A 19,861-nucleotide genomic window follows, 5' to 3' on the forward strand; every position below is an offset into this window, starting at 1 on the left:
CACTGGTGGCAGCACACTTTGATTTATTGTCTTACTACAATTATTTCTCCAAGTAACTCAGTGTGGTGCACATGGCTGTCCGCTAACCTGTTTTAGCCTCACACCAATTCTGGAAAATAGGTTAAGTGAAGAGAATACGACCAGTACAAGTGTTTCCCAATGAGCTTTGTGGCTGAGTAGGAATTTAAACCTGGAACGCACTGGTCCTAGTCTAACGCTTTACCTACTACAACATATTGCATATTGCTGGACTACAACTTCCTTCATCACTGACTATTGATCATATTAGGTGGGGTTGATGGGAAATGGAGTTCAGCAACATCTGGAGGACCACAGGTTCTGCATCCTCGGCACACTGTGTGCCTAGTGCTGAGCCTCTTCGGCTTGCCAATCAGAAGGTCAGTGGTTCGAATCCCCACGACAGGGTGAGCTCCCCTTGCTCTGTCCCAGCTCCTGCCAACCTAGCAGTTCGAAAGCACACTAGTGCAAGTAGATAAATAGGTACTGCTGCAGCGGGAAGGGAAACGGCATTCCTGTATGCTCTGGCTTACGTCACGATGTTCCGTTGTGCCAGAAGTGGTTTAGTCATCCTGGCCACCCGGAAAGCTGTCTGTGGACAAACGCCAGCTCCCTCGGCCTGAAAGCGAGATGAGCACCACAACCCATAATCGTCTTTGACTGGACTTAACCATCCAGGGGTCATTTACCTTTTAGCTTTTATATACTTTAGTTACTAGGTGGTACATTCCTCTCTATATCGTCCTCAAGACTCTCTCTCTAAGCTACACCCCCTGTTCCCAAGCCAGAACTTTAGTGTTTTCGCCTGCTTATATTGTGTCCTTGAACTCCAATAATGCCTCCTGCTTGCGCAGATAGATGACTGAGAGGGGCTTGTGGATATGTGAAGACACTAGCCCATTGTACAAAAGTAAAAAATACATTTATTACCTCTGGCATGTGGCCCTCAGAAGGGAATGCAGTCTTCAGGCTGAAAAAGGTTCCCCATCCCTGAATTAAATGTTGTTCAGAGAGAAAACAGGTTATAATGCTTACTTTGCGCTAACCATATTAACTCTTAGGGAGCTACTATGCCATTAGTTGCTTTTGGATTCCAAGTGAAGCTGCGTTTAAGGTACAAAACAGTGCTGAATCTTGAACACAATTATTTGGATGCCAAATAATATATATATTTCTTTGTGTCTCTTGCAGAATCACCTGATGTCGCTCCATCTGTTGTTGTCCACACCACTGTTCCCTTTGGAACTAGCCACTTGGAGTCAGACAAGGAAAAGGTTCAGCAGTTGATCCTACAACAGCTGAAAGATGTTGTACCTAGTTTGCCTGAACCAGCCAGCATCAAGTGCCATAGGTGGAGGTATTCTCAGGTAATCTATAATAAAGGATGATAGCAAAATGCCCAGGTCCGATGATAGCTTGTTCGGGAATGTGAGAGGCGCACATGATTTTTATTCAAGCAAGGCACTGGCTTCTGAACACTGACTCGCTGTAGTTTGTTCAGCATTTTGTGAGACATCTGAATGCAAGCCACCTACCTACATAGCTCTAGTGTATCAGGATGTGGCCCCTTGCTAAAGCTCTGTGGTAGAGCACAAAGAGCCAGGGCTTTGTTATGAGGGCACATGATGCCCTCACTGAAGCTAAGCAGGTCTAGATCCAGACAGAAGGGAGACCACCTACCAACACCATTTACAGCATTTTGAGTTCTGTATGTGTGGGTTTAGTTGAATTATTGGCATCTCCAGTTAGGTATTATGCCTGCCACCAACTGGAAAATGTGCAGAATTGGGCTAAGCATTCCCTGAGGTTGACCTAGTCTAAGGTAGGTTCATACCCACCTTTTTAAGAAAACCACCCTGTGTGGCTGTGATTCCGTGCTGCAATGGCATCAGGAGCAATCATGGTGGTCAAGCGTATCACAGAGAGATCCTATATCCATGCACCACTGTGGTGTGAAAACCTGGTCGCACAGAGGGCCTGAAGTCTATTCTTTATTCTGCTTTATTCTTTCTGACCCTGTTAGTTCTTTGTTCTTGCTACAGGACAACTGAGCGTTGCAGGACAGTTACTTATCAAATGTGTGAAATGGAGCAGAGAAGCTATTGCTATCTTGGTTCCCCGTGTGAGTCCCTTCTGGAGATACATGCCCCCCATCCCAGGCTGGGCCTCCAGCTAGCCAGATGCTGGGAACAAAAACATGGTGCCTCTGATGCAATCCTGGTTAGCTGTTTTCCTATCTCTGGACAAAAGATGATAAAGGGAAATAGTATATAGCTGACTGTCAAATATGAGACACCTTGCTCTGGTGGCTGAAATGGCTGTTTTCTTTATATATGTCTCTCTTTTGGCATAGCTCCTTCTCTTCTTCTATGCCTTCACATAAACAAATGGAGCCATAACATTTGTAGAAGGAGAATGGAATATATATATATATTAAGCAACTGTAATGTGTGTGTATACTGTATGTGTGTGCAGATAATTACCAGAAGATGCTAATAGTTACCAGCTGTAAAAGTAAAGATGGACACATATCTGAAGTGTCCAATTCAGGCCAGGCTTTTCAAAATTCTTTTTCTCCTTTTTAAATGAAATTTAGCAGCCTAACCACTTAGTGCAGCTCAAAATGGGGTGGGTGGGTGTGTAGTTAGCTGTTAGTTATGGTTCTTCCATGATGCCCCATAACCAAGGTTTTCGACAGAGGACGTCATATCGCACAATGAATTTCACAAGATGTTACAGGACAGGACCAGACATGGAGATAGACCTGTTAACACTTACAGTACGCTGTTTGCTATTAGGTATGTTCATCACACTGCCCCTGAATTAAGATAAGAAACTATTTTGTTTGTTTGTTTTATAAAAAGTCCATTTTTTAAAGTCAATACCTCAAGTAACCAGTAGAAGAATAAACAATACCAAACAGCAAAGTAAACTACAATCAAACTGCAAGATAAAAACATCAAGGCCAGCAAATTAAACAGCAGCTTAAAAAGACAAAAAAAAAAAAAAAAAGACAATGAGAGGATCTTAGATACATTAAAAGCATGAAAGAACAGTATAATCTTTGCCTGGCACCCAACATATAACTAAGGAAAGATCCCAGAAAGCATATCTAGGGACAGGATTCCATAATTTGCCACCACCTCTAAAAGGACCCCCTTGCTTGCAAGCACCTCCCTGCCCCCAGAAGACTGAAGGGACTCTGAAGATAAGTTCATGTTGAAAGTGGTGGTCCTTTACACACCCTGGCCTTAGGCTGCTAAGCTTTAAAAATCAAAACTATGATGAACATGAAAAATAAATTCCCCTGGAAACAGTGAGTATCTTTGATAACTCCATTTGCTTGTTTTCTTATTTCTCTGCTTTGTTTTCATTTTGTACTGTGCCTTATAAGCCATTATTTTAAATCGCCAATCGTCTTGTATGCATTGGTAGAAAGGGGCCATATAAACTTAGCCGCTGAATAGTCAGTCACCTTTCCATTTCTGCCATGGCACTGGAGCCTGTGTTTTTGAAATTAAAAGAAGAAAAGTAAATTTGAAGCCACGGTTTTTGGCTGATGCACATGATTCATACTCATCTTGTAGCGTGGGTTATCCCTTGTTCTTAAATGTTGCAACCATGACACATGTGCAATAGCCTCTTAGGAGGTGAGCATAGCCTGCCTTGAAAGTTGAGTTTTATCACTCGCTCATCTCCCCACTTTCATCTAGCTGCAGAGTGATCTGGCTCTGGGACTCCCTTTCTGTCGAAGGAAGGGGCAATTGAGCTTCTGCCTCAGCAGCAGAAGGCTCAAATGCCACTCTTGCTCCAGAGTGGCAGGAAGCAGCCTCTGAACCAGCAAGAGGCCGTCTGAGGACCAGAGGTTAAAAATACTACCATAAGGTAATCTGTTTTGATCATAATATAATAGCAGCAGCAGCAGGATTTCCAGAGTGGTTATCATTATGGCAGCTAGATTTAATTACAAAGATAAAAACACCAGGTTGTTAATTAGGTTTATTGTGGTTATTATAATTCATCACTCGTGCTACTGTAATGCCCACAATGCCTGCACTGTAATAGCTGGTTGAAATTAGGGACATGGTATTTAATTCCTGGAGCCCAGAGAGAGGAAGAGAGATGCACAACTCTGAACACGATTCATGGATCTTAGGGCTACCATGGGGCAAAAACATGAGGCAGCCAGTGCTTGGCAAGTGTGTGTCTCGTAAATGTATTTGCAATTATCTGTTTGCCACATTTCAACTTTTAGGTAGGCATCTAAAGTTTCAATCCTATGCACCCTTACCCTAGGAGTGAGCTTCCCTGACAAACATCATCAGCGTCATCACTTTATTTGTACACCGCCTTTCCACACAAAAAAGATGTTGTGTTGTCCACAACAACAAGAACAACAACACATCACATAATCAACAATTGTAAGAATAATTTCACACCAACAGCAATAATAAAACAGCAACATACAAGGAACATAAGAGCATGCAAAAGACAACAACATTTCAGTACTATAAATGTAGCAGGATTGCACCATCTGTCTACATCAAAAATAATAAGGGAGCTTTGAACAGATCTTTCCTTGGACCTAGATATTCTCTAGCCACCACTAATAATAATAATAATAATAATAATAATAATAATAATAATAATAATAACAACAATAATAATAATAGTTTATTATTTATACCCTGCCCATCTGGCTGGGTTTCCCCAGCCACTCTGGGCGGCTTCCAACAAAACACTAAAATACAATAACTTATTAAACATTAAAAGCTTCCCTAAACAGGGCTGCCTTCAGATGTCTTCTAAAAGTTTGGTAGTTATTTTTCTCTTTGACATCTGGTGGGAGGGCGTTCCACAGGGCGGGTGGCACTACCGAGAAGGCCCTCTGCCTGGTTCCCAGTAACTTGGCTTCACGCAATGAGGGAACCGCCAGAAGGCCCTCGGCGCTGGACCTCAGTGTCCGGGCAGAACGATGGAGGTGGCCTTCTGTGTCCACTACAGGTTAGCCAAGAACCAAGCATAGGGTTGTGGGGCATGGTACTTTAGGGCTAGGCATATGGCTCAGGGCCAAAGTAAATGGGACATGAAATGAATCTTTGCATTTAACATTTATGCAAACCTTATAATGCACATAATGACCCACATGCCAGATAATGTCCTCTGCATGTGAAGTCATAAATCACCTAGTGTTTTGGAGAATGTTGTCAGTAATATGATGGTGGCACATAGCTCCACTTCTCCTTTACATTTGCAGGTGAGGCAGTGTATGTGCTGGACCATTTTCTTGCTTTGGTAATGGACTGCATGAGAGCCAATAAACTGAAGCTCAATACATATAAGAATGAGGCATTGTTAGTGAGTGGTTCCCTAGACTGAATGGCTGGGAGGTTGTCTGCTGTTGATGAGGTTACACTTCTTCTGAAGGAGCAGGTACATAGCTCGGGGGTACTTTGCTGTCACTTGAGGTTCACGTGGCCTCAGTGCCGTGGAGTTCCTTCCATTAGTTTGGCTGGTGGCCCAGCTGCACCCATATCAGGACAGGGACAGTCTAACTGCTGTTGTGTATGCTCTGGTAACTTCTAGGTTAGATTACAGCAATGTGTTATACGTGGAGCAGCCTCTGATGACAGTTCAGAAACTTTAGCTGGTGCAGAATTTAGCAGCCAGGTTGCTCTCTGAGGCATGACGCTTTGAGCATATAATGCCAATCTTGGCCCACCTGCACAGACTGCCAATTAGTTTCTGGGCCCATTTCAGACTGCTGGTTTTGACCTATAAAACCTTAAACAGCTCAGGACTGCAGTACCTGAAGGACCGCAACATGAGAATGGGCCTTTTCTGCAGTGACTCCCCATTTGTGAAATTCTCTCCCGGGGAGTCTTGCATATCTTTAGGTGCCAGGCAAAACCATACCTCCTCTCCCAGGCCTTAAGATAATTAAACTGTGACCTTTTAATCTGGGGAGGGGGAGAGAGATACAGTGGAACCCTGGTTCTCAAACGGCTTAGTTGACGAACAAATCTGCTCCTGAATGCCGAAAACCCGGAAGTAAGTGTTCCGGTTTTTGAACGTTTTTCAGAAGCCGAACGTCCAACACGGCTTGGTTTCTGAACGTTTTGGAAGTCGAACGGACTTCCGGAACAGATTACATTTGAGAACCAAGGTACCACTCTATTGTTTTGGTTTGTTATTATGGTATGTATTTCTTCTGTTTTTATATTGTAAACCACCCTGTGATCTTCAAGTAAAAGGTGGTATAGAAATTTAATAAATAACAGTGGTGGTGGTGGTAATGATGATGATGATGATGATGACAATGACGATGACAAAGAGGTCTTTGCCTGCCCCATTAATTCACACATCCTTATATATTAGATGTGGCTGATTCATAAGAAGCTTATTTGTCAGCCATAGATCTGTCCCCATAGATGGCATTAAGTGAATGTAATTGAAGAATGCATTCTCAGAAAGGAAGCTCCCTACAAGAACTGACTACGCTTAAGTGCTATACAGTGGTGCTCACTAATTACCTTACAGCCATTTTTGCTTTAACATTCCAATCAACTATTGACACAGCAGCAAAAGGAGAAAATGAAGGGTGGACGTGGTCCCCCCAACCCCCCGAGGCTTTCAAGCGGGATTTATTCTTTTTGTTAATTCAGTACAGCCATTATGCCCTTCATATGGGCCAAATACAATCCCAGGATTAAAATGCAGACATTACAATTATCCATGGAAGATGTGGGATTAGTCCTCCCTAACTTCTATTGATACTACTTAGTAGCACAGCTGCCGTGCTCTATCCCATGGTTTAATTATGATAAGACAACATTAGCATCAGCAATCAAGGATTCCTGAGCCAGAAAGTCTTTTCAGCCATCATGTTGCATTGTGGTAGGACTTGGGGGAGGGGGGGATAGCCTGAGCAATATGGCCATTTCATACTTTTTTTATAAGCAGCGCATTTGCTGTATCATTGAAATTATATGTTAAAGGAGCCCACATTCCTAAAGCAAAGAGGTAGCGCCATTTAAAAGCAGACCTGCCTCCCATTCCCAAGCGTCAAGAGGCACGTTAGCTTGGTCTCTCCTGCTGAATCAGAAGGGCATCTCTGCCACAGGTATCGTACAGCTAAAACGACCCTATGGAAGGGGATTTTGAATTTGGAAGTATAGCACTGTCAGCTAATAATAATCCTACATGGGCATTTCTTCCCTGTGTGTGTATATATGTGTGCATACTTGCATAGTTCCTGGATTACAGGGGGGTTTGACTAGATTACCCTCAGCATCTTATCCAACTCTACAATGCTATTATTCTATGTACACACTGACAAGAAGATCCAAAGTGGCCAAAGGACAGAAGACCTCTTTTAACTCTCTTCCCTTCCATAGGATAGGGTTCTCTTCTGTCCATTGTTTGAATCAAGAATTGTAGGTCCAGAGGCTTGTGTCTTGCCCAGTTGCTTCTGCACACCTGTTGTTCACTCCTGTTGCGCCCTGCTCCCTTTCAGGTGGCCCTCTTTTGCTTTGTCCATTCTCCTCCCCATTACAGTCCAGGAACAGGTGAGCTAGGCTCCCTAGTTTTAACTGGCTTAGAGTGCTAGTTAAATTCTTAACAGCAGAGGAGCTGGATTTTCCAAGCCTGAGGCACATCTTGTAGACAATTATTTTTCTTATGAGTGATCGGAGCTGTTGTTGCTCGGTACCATTGGTTTCTTACTAAGGTTGGTGCTTTGTGCTGCCCTGTACCTAGTGGCATACAATAACACAAGGGAAGTAGAGCAGTAAACTTGACATTTGTAGTTCAGCTGCACTTCTAAACAAATCTTTGATCCGGAAGAAGCAAACCCAAACGAAACAACAACAGATTCCAGGGAAGAGTCAAGTGGGAAACTTTACTGGGAAGATTTGAAGGGGGGGTTGCATTCTTCTTCTCAAGCTGTTGTTTGTTATTTTTTAAAACCTTCTCATTTGTTTTGCTGCCTTTCACTTCTACAGTATATCCTTTGGTTTCACTGCCAGAGGGATGTACATCTTTTGATCTACCTAAAAGAACCTTTACTCTGAACCAAGCGTAGATCTATGTCCCATTCCCCACCACCACCACCAAAAACATTAATAATGTTCATTTCTACTGTGTATTAAAATGGGGTTTGGTTGTTCAGATGACTTTTGCTCCAGTTGTTGTCATTTCAGTTGCCACTCTATTCTATTTCATCTAGTTTCACATTTCACAACACTGACACTCTAAGGCAGCTAAACAACATCACAACCAAATACAGTTACAAAAACAGCAACAACAAAATCAAAAAAGCAGCAGACCCTTCCCCCTAAAAAGCTCTGTACCATAGACAGAAAGCAAAAGGAGCTTCCTGCAGCCAATCAGAAGCCATGATTTGGTTTTGGAAGCCAAACGGACTTCCGGAACAGATTCTGTTTGAATTCCAAGGTACGGCTGTATATTCTCTGTGGTCCATCCTGCCGTTTGGTGGCCACATTTAGTACTAATTGTTCACAAGAAGTCTTCAGAAGCAACCATACATCACAGTACAGGATTTGAGTAAAGCATGGCACTGATTAGTGTCTCTAAAAAGAGTGATAATTGCAAGTGAATCTTAATAATGTAAGCCACATAATAATGGAAGTATTAATGGACATTAGGTGTCCTGATAAATATAATACAATTTTCATAGCGTTTGAAATTTCTGGATGTTTTCCCATTGTTCGTCAATATTTCTGGCAAAATGAAAAGGAATAGAAAACTGGTCTGAAACAAAAAGAAACCGAATTCAACAGAGAAAATTGCAGAGTTCTTCAGTTAGAGGGAAGGAAATCAATTGTACAAGTATAGGATTTGGGGGGAATACCTGGCTGTGATGTCTGGATCAAAGGCCTGCACAACATGAACATGAGTCAGCTGTGTGATGCAGCATCAATACAGGCTAATACAGTTTTAGCCTGCAGTTAATAGAGTCATGGTTTCCAATATGTAAGAAGTAAAGGCACCACTTTATTCTACACAGTTCAGAGCTCATCTGGAAGCACTGTGCACAGTTCTGCCTTCACACTTTAAGAAGGATATAGACAAACCAGAACAGGTTCAGAGAAAGGCGACAAAGATGATTGAGAATCTGGAAAATAAAGCCTATGAGGAAAGCTTGAAAAAAATGAGCAATTTGGGTCTGGTGAAGTCTGAGGCAGATTGCAACAGCACTCAGATACCCAAAGATTCTCACACAGAAGACAGCAAAGATTTGTTCTCTGCTGCCCCAGAAGATAGGAATAAAACTGTTGGGCTTAAATTGATATAGGAGGGTGGATTTCAGCTGGAGAAACGTCTTAGTAAGAACAAGGCTATAGTCGAACCAGTTATCTAAGGGAGAGATGGAGGTCTTTAAGCAGAGTCTAGTCAAATCATCTAGCTATGGGTTTCTTGTATCAAGGAAGGGGTTGCACTAGATGCCTACAAGGCCCCACTGAGTTTGGTCATTCTTTTCCTTTCCTTCCTTCCCCTTGTTGTATTCATTCCTGGATACAACTGCCATTGCACTGGGGCATGCCCTGCCCCTGCCCTCCTTTCCGTGACAATGTGGAGCTGCGAAAGCTGGTCCCAGAAGCGTGCGGCTGGATTCCTCCTGCACGTATGTTCTCTGCAGACAGATTGCTCCTAGGCACTGCCATAGATGCCGTGCCCCTTCGCATGTCCCTTGAGCAGCTGCAGCTTTGAAAACTGCAGTCTGGCACTGCGTTACAGAGTTCGGGAAAGAGAAATTCTCTCTCTCCCTCTCTCCCATTAACTCCTCCCACACACATACACCGTCAGCCTGAACAGGCAGGCTTACGGATCCATAACGATAGCCGTGGTAGCAGATGTCACAGTAGTGCTCTGCATGACTCATCTACTGTACTCTGCGCTCTCCAGAGAGCCCTGCTTTTTTTATATGGGCTCGTTTGCGAAAGGTGGAAATCAGGCAGGACAAACAGGCCACCACGAGCTGTCAAGTCTCGAACTGCTTACTAAAAGCACATCCCTTCCATTATTAAAGAAAGCTCAGTAGCCCACATATGACAGCTGGCTTGCAATGGCTGGAGACAGTTCTTTCCTCTCCCCACCCCCCACCCCCCTGCCTTTTAAACAAAAAAAAGGCCACTGGGCATGCTAAATGTTAAAGGGAGCTGATACACATGGGGAGGAGAAACTTTGCTGGGTTTACTGCACAGTTGGTTCTTGGCTGCAGATCCTTAACCACAGTGGTAGAATGTGTAGGGGGAATATCCATTGACTGTGCTGGGAAGGCTGGTGCAGGAGGCGAGGAGAGAAAGACAGAGAGAGATTCAAAAGTCCTCTTTCCCATAGGAATGTGTCTGGCCCCTGATAACAGGATGTTGGATTAGATGGGCCTGGCAGGCTCTTCTTAGGCCATGGCTTAATTTGGTCACATCACTTTCCTGTTGGCCCCTGCTCCACTTTGTTTTCACACCCTATCTTCCCCTTTTCCTCCTTGTACTAAATAATTCCTTTCCCCTTCTTTCTCTCATCCTGCAGGCTCAGCTATTTGTTCTCTGTAATGGGTCAGTTGGGAATTTCCAAGGGGCTGCTCCCCCCACCCCCAGAATGGAAGGGGAAAAAAGAATTAAATTGGACAAAAGTATCTAAAAACAAAATCCAATGTTAAATTTAGAAAGTTCAAGGCACTGTATACTTAGATGGTTTTTAAACTATGCTCATGGAGCAGCAAGGTAAGAGAAGCTCAGCCTTCTCTCACTGTATTTTCAGTTTCATGGCTCCTCCAGACAGTCTATTGAGCATCCTGATTTGCTGGCACTAAGCTTACAAGGAGGTTGGATTGTACCCAGCCTCTGCCTGGATACAACAATGAGCATTCTGATATGCTTTCAGGGCATTCGTACTTCTGGTTAATCATTCATTCATTCCACGCTTTTCCCCCATCACCTTCCTAACTGCAAAAAGCCTGTTTATTTTTTTAAAAGTGTATTTCTTGTGCTAGGATGGCGGAGTGCTTTAACCCACTTCAGCTATGCAAGGCTAAATTTCCCAGTATGCACTTCAGCCCTTCCCATAGATTGTTGACAGCTTGGAAGTTCCCTCGGTCAAATATCATGGTGAGCCCTGACACCCCACCTTTCTCCAGAGGAAAGAAAAGGGCCTGGGTTCTGTCTGTTCCCAAACTCCATCAACACTCAGCACACACACACACACACACACACACACACACACACACACACCAGTGGATGTCGCAATTGGTGTCAATAGCCAAGCATGCTACTTGGCATGAAGTGCATGTACAAGACGAATGCCTCGCAAGACGAAAAACTCGCAAGACAAAAGGGTTTTCCGTTTTTTGAGTCGTTCCGCAAGACGAATTTCCCTATGGGCTTGCTTCGCAAGACGAAACGTCTTGCGAGTTCTTGCCAGTTTGTTTCCTTTTTCTTAAAGCCGCTAAGCTGTTAATAGCCGCTAAGCCGTTAATAGCCGCTAAGCTGCTAAGCCGCTAATAGCCGCTAAGCCGCTAATAGCCGTGCTTTGCAAGACGAAAAAACCGCAAGACGAAGAGACTCGCGAAACGGATTAATTTCGTCTTGCGCGGCACCACTGTAATGTAAAGCCCTGGCTTTATATGGCTCTGTCGGTGGTGAGGATGGGTATTGGGCTTTATGTTACATGCATAAAGGAAAATGAAAATGCAGGCCACTCTAAATTATTCATTGATCTCAGTTAACATGATGCACAATCCCTTCTCTTAGTCTTGCCAGAAGATGTACATTTCAGTCAATATTACAAGCGTATCTCTGATTCAATAAATATTAGACAGCAACATTCATAAATATTGGCATCCATCGCAGTGAAAAACTTAACCAGGAAGAGCATAAAATTGGACCTTTTTCAGCCATGCTGATTGCTTTGTCGTCACATGCAGCCATTAGCATCACCCACGTTATTCATTCCCTTGAGATTTTCAGCAGACTTCAGCAAAAGCCACTTGGGATGTTTCAGTTCACACATCTTGTCAATTTTTATGATACAAAGGCTGATGCTCTTTGTTAACAACTGCCTTCTAAATAAAAGTTTTGCAAAAGTTGGTGTTGCAACGCTTGGTAATAAACATGTATAAGATAAAGCAATAAATGAGTAAAATAAAACTGATTAAGGAGAAATGTCTCCATCAGCCAGGCTGAGCATTATGTTCCTGTGAATGTCTTTAGTTGTTAATTTGAATACGAAACAAGAATGCTGAGGTTTAAGACTTGATGTTGAATTTGCTTTAAGAGTTGTTTACAGTGGTGCCTCGCAAGACGAAATTAATTCGTTCCGCAAGTCTCTTCGTCTTGCGGTTTTTTCGTCTTGCGATGCACGGTTTCCCATAGGAATGCATTGAAAATCAATTAAGGCGTTCCTAGGGAAACCGCCTTCAGACCAGGTCCGGGGACAGTCTGTCCCCGGACCTCTTCTGAAGGCTGGGGGGGGGGGACAAGGGCTTTTCTTCCCACCCCCAGCATTTTAAAAAACCCCAGGACAGCGGAGGACTTCTCCGCTCTCCGATGCGATTTAAAAGCCCCTGGGAAGGCAGGCAGGGGGGACAAAGACTTTCGCCCCCCGCCCGCCTTCAGAAGGTGTTCCCGCCCCCGCCCCGCTTCGGAACAGCTTTCCGAAGTGGGGCGGCTGGGGCAGGTGTCCCCGCCCCCCCTCCCCACTTCGGAACAGCTTTCCGAAGTGGGGCGGCTGGGGCAGATGTCCCCGCCCCCCCTCCCCACTTCGGAACAGCTTTCCGAAGTGGGGCGGCTGGGGCAGGTGTCCCCGCCCCCCCTCCCCACTTCGGAACAGCTTTCCGAAGTGGGGCGGCTGGGGCAGATGTCCCCGCCCCCCCTCCCCGCTTCGGAACAGCTTTCCGAAGTGGGGCGGCTGGGGCAGGTGTCCCCGCCCCCCCTCCCCACTTCGGAACAGCTTTCCGAAGTGGGGCGGCTGGGGCAGGTGTCCCCGCCCCCCCTCCCCGCTTCGGAACAGCTTTCCGAAGTGGGGCGGCTGGGGCAGATGTCCCCGCCCCCCCTCCCCGCTTCGGAACAGCTTTCCGAAGTGGGGCGGCTGGGGCAGATGTCCCCGCCCCCCCTCCCCGCTTCGGAACAGCTTTCCGAAGTGGGGCGGCTGGGGCAGATGTCCCCGCCCCCCCTCCCCGCTTCGGAACAGCTTTCCGAAGTGGGGCGGCTGGGGCAGGTGTCCCCGCCCCCCCTCCCCGCTTCGGAACAGCTTTCCGAAGTGGGGCGGCTGGGGCAGGTGTCCCCGCCCCCCCTCCCCGCTTCGGAACAGCTTTCCGAAGTGGGGCGGCTGGGGCAGGTGTCCCCGCCCCCCCTCCCCGCTTCGGAACAGCTTTCCGAAGTGGGGCGGCTGGGGCAGATGTCCCCGCCCCCCCTCCCCACTTCGGAACAGCTTTCCGAAGTGGGGCGGCTGGGGCAGATGTCCCCGCCCCCCTCCCCACTTCGGAACAGCTTTCCGAAGTGGGGCGGCTGGGGCAGATGTCCCCGCCCTCCCTCCCCGCTTCGGAACAGCTTTCCGAAGTGGGGCGGCTGGGGCAGATGTCCCCGCCCCCCCTCCCCGCTTCGGAACAGCTTTCCGAAGTGGGGCGGCTGGGGCAGATGTCCCCGCCCCCCCTCCCCGCTTCGGAACAGCTTTCCGAAGTGGGGCGGCTGGGGCAGATGTCCCCGCCCCCCCTCCCCACTTCGGAACAGCTTTCCGAAGTGGGGCGGCTGGGGCAGATGTCCCCGCCCCCCTCCCCACTTCGGAACAGCTTTCCGAAGTGGGGCGGCTGGGGCAGATGTCCCCGCCCTCCCTCCCCGCTTCGGAACAGCTTTCCGAAGTGGGGCGGCTGGGGCAGGTGTCCCCACCCCCCCCCTTCGGAACAGCGTTTTAAAATGCTGGGGGTCGGGAGCGAAGAGCTGCCGACCCCCAGCATTTTAAAATCTCCCCGTGTCCCGGGAAGATTTTAAAATGCTGGGGGTCGGGAGCGAAGCGCTGCCGACCCCCAGCATTTTAAAACCTTCCCGGGACACGGGGAGATTTTAAAATGCAGGGGGTCGGCAGCGCTTCGCTCCCGACCCCCAGCATTTTAAAACCTCCCCGGGACACGGGGAGATTTTAAAATGCTGGGGGTCGGCAGCGCTTCGCTCCCGACCCCCAGCATTTTAAAACCTTCCCGGGACACGGGGAGATTTTAAAATGCAGGGGGTCGGCAGCGCTTCGCTCCCGACCCCCAGCATTTTAAAACCTCCCTGGGACACGGGGAGATTTTAAAATGCTGGGGGTCGGCAGCGCTTCGCTCCCGACCCCCAGCATTTTAAAACCTTCCCGGGACACGGGGAGATTTTAAAATGCTGGGGGTCGGCAGCGCTTCGCTCCCGACCCCCAGCATTTTAAAACCTCCCCGGGACAGAGACTTCTCTGCTGTCCCTTGGAGATTTTAAAATGCTGGGGGTCGGCAGCGAACGCTTCGCTCCCGCCCGCCAGCATTTTAAGATCGCCCCCGGCAGGCGGGGGGAAGGCAGGCGGGGGGGAGCAAAGACTTTTGCCCCCCGCCGGCCTTCAGAAGAGGTCCTCTTCTGAAGGCCGGCTGTGGGCGAAAGTCTTTGCTCCCGACCGCCAGCATTTCCCTATGGGCTTTCGTCTTGCGATGCAAGCCCATAGGGAAATTCGTCTTGCGAAGCGCCTCCAAAACAGAAAACCCTTTCGTCTTGCGGGTTTTCCGTCTTGCGAGGCATTCGTCTTGCGGGGTACCACTGTAGTAATGTTTTGCCTTCCTTACTTCAGTTCTTTTTTACAATGTGTTTTATTGATGCTTTCTCATATTGTATTTACATTGTGGCTGTTAGCCGTCTTGAGCACCATTTGGTGGAAAACTGGGTACGGATTTTAACACATGAAATAAATAAAATATGCCTTATATCTGCAAGCTAAATTCAGTTCAGAGTTGAAAAGGGTTAAAGGTTAAAAATTGTTGGTGCTGCCGGAGCAAAAGTCAAATGGCCACTCTTGGCAGAATATGTAAGTGTGCCACCAAATGCAGTAGAGCAAGCAGCTAACTACATTTTGAGAAGGATGTAGAGTAATACACATTAACATTGGGGGTGAGGGCTGCTCTTAGACTATTAAGTTCAGTGCTTTTGTTCAGTCAGAACTCACTGGACGTCAGTTCCAGCACCTCTCAGGTGGGTGCCATTGCCATTCTAAGAGAACGAGGGAGGTGTTCATGGTGAATTCCAGCACCTCTTTTTCTATATAAAAAAATACCACTGATTAAGTCTAACATTAACTAGGCCTATTTGTAAGGATTACCAATGCCTTTTTCTTTTCTTTTTTTGGACAATAATTGTCAAAGAAGGAATGCAAACCTACAGAAGCAAGCAGCCCAGTGCACAGGCATTGTCTAGTAATATAGACTGCTACATGACCAATGCAGGATTTCTAAAAGCAGACTTTATAGGCTTGCGGGAGTGAATAATAATAATAATAAAAAATTCTGCTTGTTGTTAGAAGGATTCAGCCATCTCAAGGCTGGGTGAACTTCCCTATGAGTTATATATATGGAAACAAGGCAGCATAGGAAGATATCTTGTACTGAAGCAGACCCTTCCTCCATATGGCTCAGTGCTGTCCACACTGCCTGGCAGGAGCTCTCCATGGTGTCAGGCTGGGGGTTAAACCTGGGACCTTCTGTATAAAGGAGATGCTTTACCACTGAGCTATGGAAGAGGGGACAAATGCAGAAAGATCAGGTGAGTAGGCAAGAAGGTAAACATGGGGGTCAAAAGAGGGAGGCAGTAGGTAGCCTAGGAAAAGGCATATGGTAGAAGTGATAGCCAAATGGAGAAGGGATGGGAATGAACAGGGCGGATGAGGCAAGATGTGCAGGAAAAGGCAGGAAGCAGGAGAAGGCTAAGAGTGCAGGAGGACAGAAAGGAAGGAAGAAGGGGCTGGCATTAGCTTGCTGACTCAGCTGTGGCTCATCTTTATAGCCATACGGCCATATGGCAGGCATCGCTTTAATTCAAGATAAAGTATTTCCGTATCACTTCTTTCATCTGAGTCAGAGGTTTCGATAAGCAGTCGTTGCTGTTTTGCCCTGTTGACATTAATCTGTGGATGTGTCCCTTTTACAAAGCCCAGGCAAATTCCATATCTGTAAACATATAAACAGCTATTTCCATTTGCATCAGCAGTAATCACAGTCTATGTTCCTTTTTATTTATATTGTACTCTCTTTCTGTAAACAGGTCTATTGATGCTAAAAGGAATCTATTCCACTCCTCTCCTAACAAAGTCAAGGGGGGTGGGGGACCACGCATGCAGTGTTTACTTTGCCCAGAGAAATGTAATGCCGTTTCTCACTGTTTAGAGAATTCCTTGACCATTAGCAATATCATAGGCTCAACATACATTGTGTTTTAATGTACTGGATTTGGACCACTGCTTCTGTGCTCTCTTCAAATTGAGAGGTGTTTTTGTTTTGTTTTTCATTTTAACAAAGCTGAATATCTGCAAACCATTGCTCCAGCTAAATCCCAAATCCTGAACTGATTCTGGTTGACCCAGGATTTGGCCAGAGTGGGTTGAGGCAGCCCCAGGTCTCCCAGATCAATCTGTGGCTGTTTAAAGAGTCGGTCAGGAGGTGAGGTGAGGAAGGAGTAGAAGGAAACACATGCACACTGCCTCCTTCTCCCTCCCCCACCTACCCACCCAATGTTCAATTGTGGTTTTAAGCCCTAATTAAAAACTCTGCAAGCCCCCAATCCATTTCGAGCCCTGGATCAAGGTCAGGAACAGATTAGGGCCACTCAAAAGGGCCAAATGAGGCCCTGAATCAGATTAGGGGTATTCACAGCCATAATGCAAACCTGCACACTGATAACATGGCTTGTGGGCAGAGGCTTAGGCATGCTCTGTCCAGAGACGCCTACCTGGATGCCTTTATCATCATCTTTTTGGAGCCAGCTGAAAACCTTTTTTTATTTACCCAGACTTGCAAATTGTACTTAAAATCCAGACTCTTAACTTGATTCATTCGCTCTCAGTTGTAAGGAGGTTTTTGCTACCTCTTATTGTTGTGGTTGCTTTTAATTGCTACATCTTGTCTTTTTAACATTGTTTTGTTACAAGTCAAACAAGGGATATTTTTGGTGGGTAGCTATATTAAATGAGGATGGTGTTGTAGTACTAGCTGTCGTAAGAAATCTCTTAACTGGAGTCGTAACCTATATAAGACATGGGGATTCAATCTTTCCAAGTTTAAATCTATTTATTTATCTCTCTAGTCATGCATCCATTTATTTACATTTATATCCCACCTTTGTTCCAACCTGAAACTCAAGGCAGCATTGACTGATTTTCCCAGGGGGACTCCCATCCAGAATCTTTTTTCCACCCTGACCTGCTTAACTCTGGCAATCATGGGTGTTGTATCATGCAGCTTCAGACTATGCTGAAATTGGTGGGCATAGAAGCCAACTCCTAGGAGCTGAGGTCCCTTCGTCCCCACCCCATAAAATAGTTGAAGGGGCCACTCTCCCCCAAAGTTGAAGGGAATTCCCATTCAAACAGTATGCCATGTCTTTTGATTGAATATGCAGGGTGGGACTTACCCCCCCCCCCCAATATTTTATTCAAGTTGGCAACCATGTTGGTGGGTGCAGGTGAGGCACACCAAACCAACTTGGCTTGGCAGGTGCCAGTGCAGTTGGCTCACGTGTGCGGCAGCATGCCATGTGCAAGAGAGGAGAATGAAAGACCTCCTTCGATTTCCCCATGAGATCCAGCGAGGAAGGTAAATTTACGAGTGAGTGGAAATGGCTTTGGAACCAGAAAAAGCAGGCTTTGGTACTTTGTATTTTCTTTGAGACAAGTATTGTGTGCTGCTAAGATTCGTATTGCCGATGTTCCAAAACTTGGCAACATCAGTAGTGCAAATGTATTTTAGGCAGATGGCCTTCATGAATTTTATAGAGGTTTCAGTTCCTTTTCCCTTCTCATGTCATAAAGCATTTTACCATAGAATGAAAGAGCACTAAGCATGTTTGTTGTGATAGGTGTCAATTATTATTAAAACGAAGGGACTGTTTCTTCTAATTAACACACGTCTTTCCTTGAGATATGAGTTACTCATATGTCATGCAATATAATGAATAGCTACTTATTTTTCTAATCCCCTCTGTGTTTTGTTTTTTATTCCAGGTTACCAAAGCTTTCCCTGGCAGTCCAGGACAAATAACTCTCCATACGAAACCGTTTCTTGTCTGTGGAGGTGATGGATTTATTCATTCCAACTTTGATGGGTGCATAGATTCAGCAATGAGTATTCTGCAGGCTTTGAAGTCCAGTTTGTAGGATTTTTCATCATTTGTTTGTTTGTTTCCTGTCCCACCCCCATGCCATCTTATTTCTATAACGAATTATACAATATACTAAAGCTTGATATACTTGACCTACTTGACCTCTATTTTAAGGAAATAAATCATGAGAAGTCTTCAGACGTTTCACAGATTTATTGCGATAGTTGGAAATGTTGCTTATTTATTTGCTCTGCCTTGAAGACACTCACTGTGATAACTTTTCTGGCTTCACAGAGTGTCAGGCATACATCAAAATGGTTGTATGCCTTCTGTCTTCACTCAAATTCCCCAGCTCTGGGCAAAACATTTCCACCAGTTTTAGATGGGTAAGGGGGAAGAAACCTTAGACTACCTCCTGAATTATTATAGGGACCAACCACCAAAGAACAGCAAGCCAATGTGGTAAATGGGTAGTTGTGTCACCTGTATTCACCAGTTTCTTATGAAGTCACATGATGCAACCACCATGCTGGATGCAGTGAGGGCCTAGATGGGAGGCCACCTGGAAAACCAGTGGACACTAGATTGAGTTCCACAATGGAACAAAGTTGGGATATACAAGCCATGGTGGTGTGGCTTTCCTGCCCATGTTCACACGCTAAAACGGTCTTGCAAAATGTTCAGGTTGCCAAATCCTGGGGAAGCCAATATCACGACACAGCTTCTATTTCAAAACATGCTTTGGATGTTTCTCTGTTGCACAGAAATGACACGAACCAGTTCTCTACGCAGTGATGTCAATGCAAAATGGGACAGAACAGGAAGTGCAGGGGAACTGATGAAACCTTTTCCTATGCAGCAAGGTAGCACCCAAAGTCTCTCATAGTACCTCATGGCCTTGCACTTTTTTACAGAACCGTTTTACCACGTGAATGCAAAGGAACGTCACCTCATGGTGATTATTCCACCTTTTAAAATGGCCACCTAAAATCACTATTGCCAAACAAAGGCCTTCTGAGAGAATTGTGGAATTGCATGGTTTCACTGAAGAGCATATATCAAATATTTTGTGGCTTCAGTTTTCATTGCAAACTTCACTAATTATTTCCCTCAACATATTGCTTGCTGAAATATAGTTTGAGAATCACTGAACGAGATAATAATAATGTGTCCTAAAACAATTAACAGTTTGTGATTTTTTAAAAGCCATTACCCTGACTTATTTACCACAGTTCTTTGTCGTAAGCAGGCAGTGGCTTTGTGTGCACAGTATCTGAGGAATCTACTAGAATGGCAGAGCTATTCAGGCGGCAATTCTATACCCATTTACCTGGGAGTGGGTCCATTAAACTTAGTGGGACTTACTCAATCATAGACATGTAGAGGAGAGCACTGTTACCCCATTTCCTCTTTGATAGTGAATGAAAATGCTTTGCTTTTTCTTATCCTGTATGTTGTCTGGCCAACAAACAATCTGACTGTGCACAATAAGGAAAGAATTAAGA

General features: G+C 45.5%; 1 protein-coding gene across 2 annotated transcripts in view; it reads left to right on the forward strand.

The window, feature by feature from the left end:
• Nucleotides 1-18,554, forward strand: part of RNLS (renalase, FAD dependent amine oxidase) — a 100,130-nt gene extending 81,576 nt beyond the window's left edge. For both annotated transcript variants that reach the window (XM_028729682.2, XM_028729683.2), the window contains exons 6-7: nucleotides 1,210-1,385; nucleotides 18,259-18,554. In XM_028729682.2, the coding sequence (XP_028585515.2) occupies nucleotides 1,210-1,385; nucleotides 18,259-18,411 (329 nt within the window). In that variant the 3' untranslated portion in view covers nucleotides 18,412-18,554. The remainder of the gene's footprint in view (nucleotides 1-1,209; nucleotides 1,386-18,258) is intronic.
• The last annotated feature ends 1,307 nt before the right edge of the window (nucleotides 18,555-19,861 follow it).

Source organism: Podarcis muralis, chromosome 6 (genome assembly GCF_964188315.1).
Source record: "Podarcis muralis chromosome 6, rPodMur119.hap1.1, whole genome shotgun sequence".
Classification (NCBI taxonomy): domain Eukaryota; kingdom Metazoa; phylum Chordata; class Lepidosauria; order Squamata; family Lacertidae; genus Podarcis; species Podarcis muralis.